At 33.0% G+C, this 10,000-nt stretch overlaps 1 protein-coding gene across 4 annotated transcripts in view; it reads right to left on the reverse strand.

Annotated features, from left to right (window-relative positions):
* LOC124428104 overlaps positions 1-10,000 on the reverse strand; it is an 80,226-nt gene that overhangs the window by 2,191 nt on the left and 68,035 nt on the right. For all 4 annotated transcript variants that reach the window (XM_046971749.1, XM_046971746.1, XM_046971748.1 and 1 more), the window contains exons 8-10: positions 4,226-4,375; positions 879-1,021; positions 1-685 (exon numbers count right to left, since the gene is read on the reverse strand). The exon at positions 1-685 is cut by the window's left edge and continues 2,191 nt beyond it. In XM_046971749.1, the coding sequence (XP_046827705.1) occupies positions 1-685; positions 879-1,021; positions 4,226-4,375 (978 nt within the window). The remainder of the gene's footprint in view (positions 686-878; positions 1,022-4,225; positions 4,376-10,000) is intronic.

Here is a 10,000-nt window from a genome sequence, read left to right on the forward strand (position 1 = left end):
GTTGTAAATGTACAGGACTTTGTTTCGCGCTCATATTGTAGGGCGTGTCGTTCATACTTTGACCAAAGAAACTTGTATCGTTCATTTGTGGTTGAGGATAAGGTGCCATATGGGCGAAAGGTTTCGGCGGTGACATCAATGGCGGCGAAAAACAATTTGGTACCCCAGTGTTATATGCGTTACTTAAATGGCTCATAACTTGATGCTGCTGTTGATGTTGTTGTTCTCTTTCCCTGTTTTCCCGTTCCTGTTGCTTTTGTTGCTGATGAATCTTCTTGGGTCTACCACGGCGTTTCTTAATAACCTCGCCATTTGCATCCAATTTTTCCGGATCCGGTGGTGGCTGATCCTCAGGATTTTTAATTTTCTTTGGTCTACCGCGTTTCTTTTTACCCGGTATCAAACCAGATTCCTGTTTTACCGAAGTACCATTAATATCCGTCATCTTTCCGTCGACATCGTGCGTCAGATCATCCGCAAAGATTGGCTTCTTATCTTCGATCGCTTCTTGCTCCTTCTTCTTAAGTTTCGAATCGGCAAAAACGATGTCTGACTCATCCAAATGGGAGATCGTACCGTTGAGGTAGTCACGGAATTTCTTAAGAGCTGCATAATATGGCACCTTGTCAGCTGCGCGCGGCAATTGTGCGCATCTTGCACTACTCGATGGCATCACCCACATGTACTGCAATATATTGTAACAAATATTCATATATAAATATAAATATGTATATATATATATATTTATATATGTATGTGTATAATAGAAAAACTTCACATTTAATTATAATATCTAATGTGAAAGGAGAAAGAAAAGAAAAAAAAGAAAAACGACAACAACAAAATAGGAAAAATAAAATTAAACGAATTATCCTTACCGTATTTGTACCCTCGACGAGGTTCGGTTGTCTACCAAATCCAAATTCCTTCTTCCCCGAGAATACCTCGTAAATCAATTTCCCGTTGAACACCGCGATTTTTGGCTTATATTTTCGCAATTTCTCTAACAGTATATGACTACCTGTTGAAAAGAGAAAAGAGAAAAAGATTGTAGAAAAAAAAGAAATGAGAAAACAAAAAAAAAACGATATTGCTTTCAATTCATTCGATCAGACGGCGCACCAAAATACATACATACATACATACCCTACATACATACATATATACATATATACATGCATATATTGTGTATAATCTATTAGTATACAGAAGTTTCCATCAGTTTATAAAATCGATACGTTTACTGGCAATTAATATTCCACTTTCTATATATGTATGTATATGTATATTTGTGAGCGTGTAGTGTGCGTGTGCGTGTGGATGCGTATCTATGTATGCGTGGAATTAGCTTCGGTAAACTACCTACATTAGGATCAGTAATTTATCAATTATGTTCAATGCAGAGTGAATAATCCAAAATCATTCAATTTACACCGGGGATACATTGCTACCTATCAAATCCCTTTACGCGATTGGTTAATGAGATATCTTTTCGCGCGACAATCTTTGAATTCCACCACTGTCCATTGTCGACGATTATATTTCTTTTGTATAATTGTTATCGTTCATTGGCAACTTATTTTACTATTATATCATATCGTATCAATTCGTACACGTACCCCCCCGTACCCCCCTCACCCCCCCCCCCCCTTGAATGATCAATAATATAAAAACAATACTACAACTGTAGATTTTTCTCAATTAATTAGACTTATTTTTTCTTTTTTCAATTTCATGCAGATGTTCTAATTTTTCTTTTCTTTTCTATTTTCCTTTTTATTTTTCTTTTTTTTTTTTTTGTTTTGTTTTGTTTTTGCCTTTTTCCCCGTGAAATTATTTTACGAATTTTTTATCGAATTTTTTAGTCAAAAAATTTTGCCGTTTATCTTCCTGGTCTAGTAAAATCTGATATTATTTTTCTTTTATTTTCTTTTTTTCTCCTTCTTCCCCCACCAACCAACCAACCAACCAACCAACCCAGCAGCTAACCCTCCTCTCCCGTCTCGCCACCGTCCAATCATGATATAATCGACGAATTTGTTCGTCACTTTAAATTGAACAATTGAAACTATTTTATTTAATTAACGTTGCAAAATTTCCTTTCTTTATTATTCGAAAATATTTTTTCTTAAGTTATACAAAATAGACAGACAGAAGTTGTGTTTGGAGATACCAACGAAAGTTTCTAACCTATTGAAAATATTTCCTAGATGATCTTAAAAAACAAATTACCCTATATTCCCATTAATCTTTTCAGGGTAATTCTTTCTTTCTTTTTTTTTTCTTTTTTTTTGTTTCTCTTTTTCTTTATCAGATCACAAAGTTACGTTAAGCCTAAGAACGTTTTCAAAACGATTCAAGACAAAAGAAAAAGAGAAGAAGAGGAAGAAAAAGAAATTTCCGAAATAAATAAATTTTGAGAGGGGAGGAGAGAAAGAAAAGAAAAAAAAAAAAAACAAAAAAAAGGGAAAGTAACAGAAAAGTTTCAAAATCATTTAAGAGACATCATTTTGTCTTGGTCCCTATCTAAAAATATATAAATAATTTCTATGATATTAAATTTGAATCAATAATATAAATAATATCATATAGATCACGCGTTACGTTGTACGCAGGTATATAGTGATTTTTAAATGAGTAAACGTTGGGACGATTTGATTCAATTTGTGATCGATGAACAAAGAGAATTTTTCACTTACGTATAGGAATATCGATTAAACCTATTAAGATAAATTTCTTTATCTACATCATGACACGACGTGAGAACTATTCGAACATTTTTTTCTTTTTATCGAACAGATTCGTTTTTTTATTGTTTTGTACATCTATGTGCACATTTGTATGCGTTATACGTGTGTGTATATGTAAGTGTGTGTGTGTGTGTGTGTGTGTGTGTGTGTGTGTGTGTGTGTGTAAGTATTTGTGTGTGATATTATTTTGTCTTATCAAAAAAATCATCTAATATATCATGTGGGTAGGCATGTGTTATTATGTAGACAATTCCTTTTTATTGTTGTTGTTGTTATTATTATTGTTATTGTTGTTGTTGTTGTTGTTGTTACGATGCGGGATACAGTTTGGCTTTACGAATTCCGCAGGACGATTATGATGGCGGAATTATTGATAATAATTTTTCGAGAGCTCCATGAATTAAAACAAAAGGTTATTAACTATGATATCTCTGGTTATATGTTTCGAGATACTTTTTCTTTTTCTTTTCTTTTTCTTTTATATATATATATATGCATATCGAATAATGTTTTTGAGGATCGTTTTTCTTATTCTTGCTTTGTTCGTTTCGGCTAATAAATAAAACACTTTGATAGGTAGAGTTTATTATTCGTAATTCTTTCTTTTTCTTTCTTTTATATATCGTCCCAATCGTCTCGTGATAATATTCTTAAACTTATTTTAAACTTCTAGAAGTACATAAATATTTGATAGATTTTGTTTTTACAGGGTGGACCATGCGAAAAGTTTTTTCTCGGCTTTGTTTTATCTCTTTATTATTTTTCACTTTAAGAATGAAATTTGTACGCGTGGAAAGAAGAAAAAAGAAGAAAAAGAAAAAGAAAAAGAAAAGACGGAAAAAGAAAAAGAAAAAGAAAAGACGAAAAAAGAAAAAGAAAAAGAAAAGACGAAAAAAGAAAAAGAAAATAGCTGTCGGACTTTTCAATGTTCTTGATACAGAGCGAGACCAAAAGTTTCTTAGACGGGTCAAAAGTTCAAAGGTGATATACAAAACTAGAGTTTATTTTTTTTTCTGTTTTTTCTCCTTTCGAAAGACTTTTTAAGTTTTATAGTAGGACAAATAATAATTAGTTCTACGAACTAAGATCGTACAGATTTGGCCATTGAAAGATTGAACGATATAAAACAAAAAATAATTTTTTTACACGTCTTTCAACGTCCAAGCTGTGGTTTTATAATTTGAAAAAAAAAAAAAAATTAAGAAGAAAAAAAAAAGAAAATGTATAAACAAATTATTTGAAAAATTATCGAAAATTTTTGAAATTATCGAATGACTTTTGGCTCATCCTAGGAACCTGTGTATGTGTGTGTGTGTGTGTGTGTGTATATACACATGTGTATATTTTCTTTTTTTTTTTGTGCCCATCTAAGTATATTTTGGAACAACCCATATTTGGAACACCCCATATTTATAGTACGTCATGTATGTAGTATGTATGTATGGATATATGTATGTATATTTTTTTTTACTAACCTTCCTTAATTTCTTTTCTCGTCAGATCGGCACTGCCTTTCGTGGCACGTGCCACCATATTCGTGAAACCAATTCCAAGTCGTAATAATTTGTAGTCATCGTCGGCTGTCAAAGGTTCAGGTGTAAGTCCACTAAGGTGTAAACATTTCCCTGTAAAAATATAAAAATAATATATATATATGTATATATAAATGAGAAATAGAAAATTTGAATACAACGATGTTTATATGTAAAAGACAATTATATTTTAAAACGAATGGACCCGCATCCATCCTTTTCTCTTATCTCTTTCGATCTATTTTACGAGAATGGTATCTATTAATATCGATTAAATAATGATTAAAAAACGATTTATACGTATATATACATACGATATGATAGATAAGCACGAGCGCGCACGTACGTACGCAAAATTTCCTTTGTTTTTATAATAATGATAATAATAATAATAATAATAATAATAATAATAATAATAATAATAATAATAATAATAATAATAATAATAATAATAATGTGTAAGCGATAGCTCCATAATCGAACGATACCTTTTAGTTTTGAACAAAAAGAATGAAAGAAACAAAAATAAAGAAATAGAAAGTAAAAAAAGATTAAAAAAAAAAAATAAATAAATAAATAAATAATACAATAATCTGTGATTTTTTATAAATCGATTATAACCCATTTTTCTGAGATTAATCGTTCGTCTCTAACGTTAAGTTAAAAATAAGCCAAACTTTTCTGATATTATTATTTGGATTTGTTCGAAACGAAAAGATAAAAATAAAAAAAATAAAAATAAAGGATAGACAAAAAGAAAATTAATCTAAAAAAATCTACACATGATAGAGAATATACGATTGATGAAAGAAAAAAAAAAAAAGAAAAAAGAAAGAAGAAAAAAGAAAAAAAGAACGAGAACTTTCGGTCCACCCTGTATTTTTTCCGTGAACTTTTCTCCCGTACCCTTTCCCCCTCCTCTCGTCCCAAGACGTTTAGATGTTGTTTTCTTTCGATATTCTTCAAATTTATTTCGCGTACGTCTCGCGTAACATCCTTTAGAAAGATTGAGATTTATGAGATACTTTTTTTCAGAACTTTTGGTTGGTCGGTCAATCTGTCTGTCTGTCTGTCTGTCTGTCTGTCTGTCTGTCTGTCTGTCGGTCGGTCGGCGGCCATTACACCCGTCGTCTTCTATCTCTCTTTCTCTCGGCCTTTTTCGGTACTTTTCGGTTTCTCTATCTCTGTCTCTCTCTCTTTCTCTCTCACCCTCTCTCTCTTTCTCTTTCGGCCTTTTTCGGTAATTCTCGGTTTCTCTATCTCTCTCTATCTCTCTCGGCCTTTTCCGGTACTTCTCGGTTTCTCTATCTCTATTTATCTTTCTCTCTCTGTCTGTCTCTCTCTCTCTCTCTCTCTCTCTCTCTCTCTCTCTCTCTCTCTATCTAACTCGGTCTTTCTCTCTCTCATTTCCTCCCTTCCACTCGGCCTTTTTCGGTACTTCTCGGTTTCTCTCTCTCTCTCTCTCTCTCTGACAAAGTCGTGGTCGTTGTCGTCGTAGACGTCGACGTCGCCATCGTCGTCGTCGTCGATGACAACGACGACGACGACGACCTACTACAAGCGTATATAGCACGACCTTGGAGAACTTCGAAACAAAGTTGAACGCTCGTCCGTGACCGTTACACGCTTTCAAACGCAACATGTGCACTTTTCAAGTTAGGAAAGAAAGAAATAAAGAAAGAAAAGGTCGCTTTTACGATCCACAGGGATGCTTGGGCTTGTTAGTTTCATACGATATAGAAAGAAGAGAGAAAGCGAGAGAAAGCGAGAGAGAGAGAGAGAGAGAGAGAGAGAGAGAAAGAGGGAAAGAGAGGTTTCTACAGGGCGGGCCAAAAGTTTCTTAGATGTATTAAAAGTTATTATTCGGGTTTAAACGAGAGTTTTACAATCTCAATGAAACGACAAATATTAATCTAAAGAAAGGATTAATGTCTGGAGAAAGAGTACAATTGACAGGAAAAAAAAAAAAAAAGAAAGAAAAGAGAGAGAAAGAGAGAAAATATGAAAGATCATTTATTGTGTAAGATAAAAATGGCTTCATTATCCTTCAAACTCAACCCCAACTTGACTGTAATCTAACTCGACGAAAGTTTTCTCTTCGTTCTTTTTTTGTTTGTTTCTTTTTTCTTTTCTTTTTTTTTATTTCTTTTTTTTTTTTTTTTTTTTTGAAACTTTCAAACGATCGTTACGTTATCCTTACTTCCTTCCTTCCTTCCTTCCTTCCTTCTTTCCGTCCTTCTTTCCTACTTCCTTCGCCACCTCCTATTCCTCATTGACTTCTATCATCCACAGTTATTCCTTTCCCTCTTCGTTCAATATTTCATCATTTCTAAATCTGTAGATTATTAAGGATACAATCATTGGGAAATAATTCCGAAGTGTTATTTGTCGGTCGGTAATGTAGAAGGGTGGATTTTATCTTAAGAAATGTTTAAATGAATTATATGGTGTGACCTACATTTTTACAAGCGTTTTTACATTGAATCCTTTACGTACCCTACGTATGTACCATATTTATGTACATACGTATGAACCAACCAACCAACCAACCAATCAACCAACCAACCAATCAACCAAACAACCAACCAACCAACCAACCAACCAGCCAACCAACCAACCAACCAACCAACCAACCAACCAACCATCTAACCATCCAACCAACCAACCAACGAATGAACGAACCAACGAACGAACGAACGAACGTAGGTATATCTCGTAGGTCGTGGATGAGGAGGTGGTGGAGGAGGTGGTGGAGGAGGAGAAGGGTTGTGGGAGGAGCAGGAGAGAGAAAGAGAAAGAGAGAGAGAGAGAGAGAAAGAGAAAGAGCAGGTGAAAATCGATGAGAGAGGAGACGAGAGAGAGAGAGAGAGAGAGAAAGAGAGTAGAGCGTGAAAAGCGCGGACCGCGCCTGAAAAATCAATTTTCGCAGTCTTTTTTTTTTCTTTTCTCTTTTTCTCCTTTCTCTTTTCTTTTTTTTTTTTTTTTATCCTTGCTCAATGATCCTGTCCGACGAATTTCTCTTCTACGTTTACAATACGTATTTATAATACGTTAGAACTATAAACGGAAATATATGAAAAATCCATTCGTAATTAATAGAATTATTTAAAAAAATATTAAGAAATCTATTCTTGATAATGAGAACCCTTGTTCACGTGGTTCTCAATCGCTTGAATAAAAGTAATTATAAGTGAAATAAAATATGTATTAGGTTAGTGAAATTTAATGAACATCAATGTACGCACGACGCTTACACAGAGTTTGGAATTATAATCTCTTTTTTTTCTCTCTTTCTCTCTCTCCCTCTCTCTTCCTTTCTTTCTTTTTTTTTTTTCTTCTTTCATTTATTCTACGAAAGCTTTGATCATTGAACTGACGCCAACGAACCGCCATCTTGAATCTACGAAGATCTCTTAATACTCGTTAGTCATATTAGACAAACAAATTATTGCTTTCTTCTTAAAATGAAGTCATAACTGATACAGTATTAGGTCAAAAGTTGACTCTTAGGGCGAGGTCGAAAGTGTTCCTAGAGGAAGATTTAAAAAAAAAAATAAATAAATAAAAATAAAAGAAAACAAAAAAAAAACAAATAAATAAATAAATATAATCGAGTACGTCGATCGTCACTAATATATCGATTTTTTAATCCGTGCAAATATTTCTTTATAAGACTATAATCATTATATTAGTAATAAGACCAGTGCGAACGTTCGAAATAATATTGTTAGGGCGTAGAGAGAAAGGAGGACAAGAAGGATACAACGTGGAGAAGATAACAACGATTATATTCGAAGTCAACGAATATGATCGTAGATAATTACAAAATGATCCAGATCAATGATATTTTTTTGATAATCCTTTGATCAGTGATAAAGTGAATCAGCTGATTATATAGTCAATGGGAATATGTAATAAAAATCTTTTCTTTTTTTTCCTTTTTTCTCTTCGTAAAAATAAATCTAGTGCGTTGTAACATCTTGCAAGAGAAAATCTGTAAAAGTTGAGGGTTGCGGAATGGGAGGAGGATGAGGAAGAAGAGAGTAGTAAGGGGGTGAAAAGGTTGAGGGAGTTGAGGGTGGTAGTGCTGGTAGTGCTGGTAATGTTGGTGTTGGTGTTGGTGTTGGTGCTGGTGATGATGCTGGTGCTGGTGCTGGTACTGGTGGTATATAGTAGGAGATCCTAGAAGCACACAGTGTACGTGCACGGACTGTAAGCTGCTATCGAGCGGATAGACGTGCGACATTTCCCCGTCTGCCCCCTCAAACCTTCTTCCCAACCCTATCTTTCCCATCCTCTTTCATCTCTTCCTCTCTTGGACCCTTCGCCTGTCGTTATGTCTCTGTCTCTCTCTCTCTCTCTCTCTCTCTCTCTCTCTCTCTCTCTCTCTCTCTCTCTCTCTTTCTACCGTGAGGGTGAAAAGAAGAGGAGAAAGCAACACTCTTCTTTCCTTCTTCCCTGAACCTTCATTTTCTTCTTCTTTTTTTTCCTATCTAGTTCTCTTTTTCGTCTTCTTCTTCTTCTTCTTCTTCTTCTTATTCTTTTTCCTCATCCTCATCCTCATCCTCATCCTCTTCCTCTTCCATTTCCTTTTCGTCATCTCTTTCCTTTTGCCCTGAGAAGAAGAACCCTACGCCAAAATCGTTTCACCCTTTATCCAGGTCTCACTCCCTTTCTTTCTACCGCGCCCTCTTTACCACTCCCCCCCTCCTTCACTCCCACTCAACTCTTTTTTCTCTTCTTCACCCTTCTCCTTTTCTCTACTCCTTCTTCTTCTTCTTTTTTTTTTCTTCTTCCTTTCTCTTTTTTCATTTTTTTTTCTTTCGTCCTGACACAGCCGCCGTCTCATTATGGTTACCATCGCTCTAGAAACCTTCCAATCTCCACTAGGCTCCTTCTATTTCACCATCATCCTACTTTCGAGCACAGTATCGTCTTAGATATTTTTCTTCCTTTTTTATTCTACTTTTTCTTTCCTTTTCTTTCCTGTTCTCTTCTCGTTTTTGTTTTCTTCTTTTTTTTTTCTATTTTCTTTTTTCTTTTTTCTTTTTTCTTTTTTATCGCGTTCATCTTTTCTTTTTGTCATTATCATCGTCACTGTAGTATCATGGATTTTGTTACTAATTGTTCTATTCGTTTTATTTTGTTTCTATTTTTTCGTTCATTTATTTATTTTCACTTTTTTTTTATTTTTGAATCAATACTAGTTCACTAGAATTGTGTGCATGTGTATATATCTATATACACACATATATGTATATATATATATATATATATATATATATATACATATACGTACATACTTTATATATATATATTACGCTTGAAATAAATTTGTGATTATTGAAACTTGAATTATTATTATTATTATCTTAAAAAAAAAAAAAAAATATTGTATAAAATATAATGTTATGAAAATAAAAAAGAAATAAGAATTATTATTATTCTATGAAATTTTGTCTCAATTATACATTACATATTTATGAGTTTACAATATATATACACACGCACATACACACATATATAAAAACATTCTCCATGTTGATAATTATTTTTTTATTACTAATACTGTATTGTATAATATTTGTTATGTATTAATATTAATATTAACATTTATTATTAATATTGCTATAATATAACGCAATAATAATAATAATAATAATAATAATAATAATAATTATTATTATTATATTTATATAATAATTATAATAATAATTA

This window comes from Vespa crabro, chromosome 11 (genome assembly GCF_910589235.1).
Source record: "Vespa crabro chromosome 11, iyVesCrab1.2, whole genome shotgun sequence".
NCBI classification, from domain to species: Eukaryota; Metazoa; Arthropoda; class Insecta; order Hymenoptera; family Vespidae; genus Vespa; species Vespa crabro.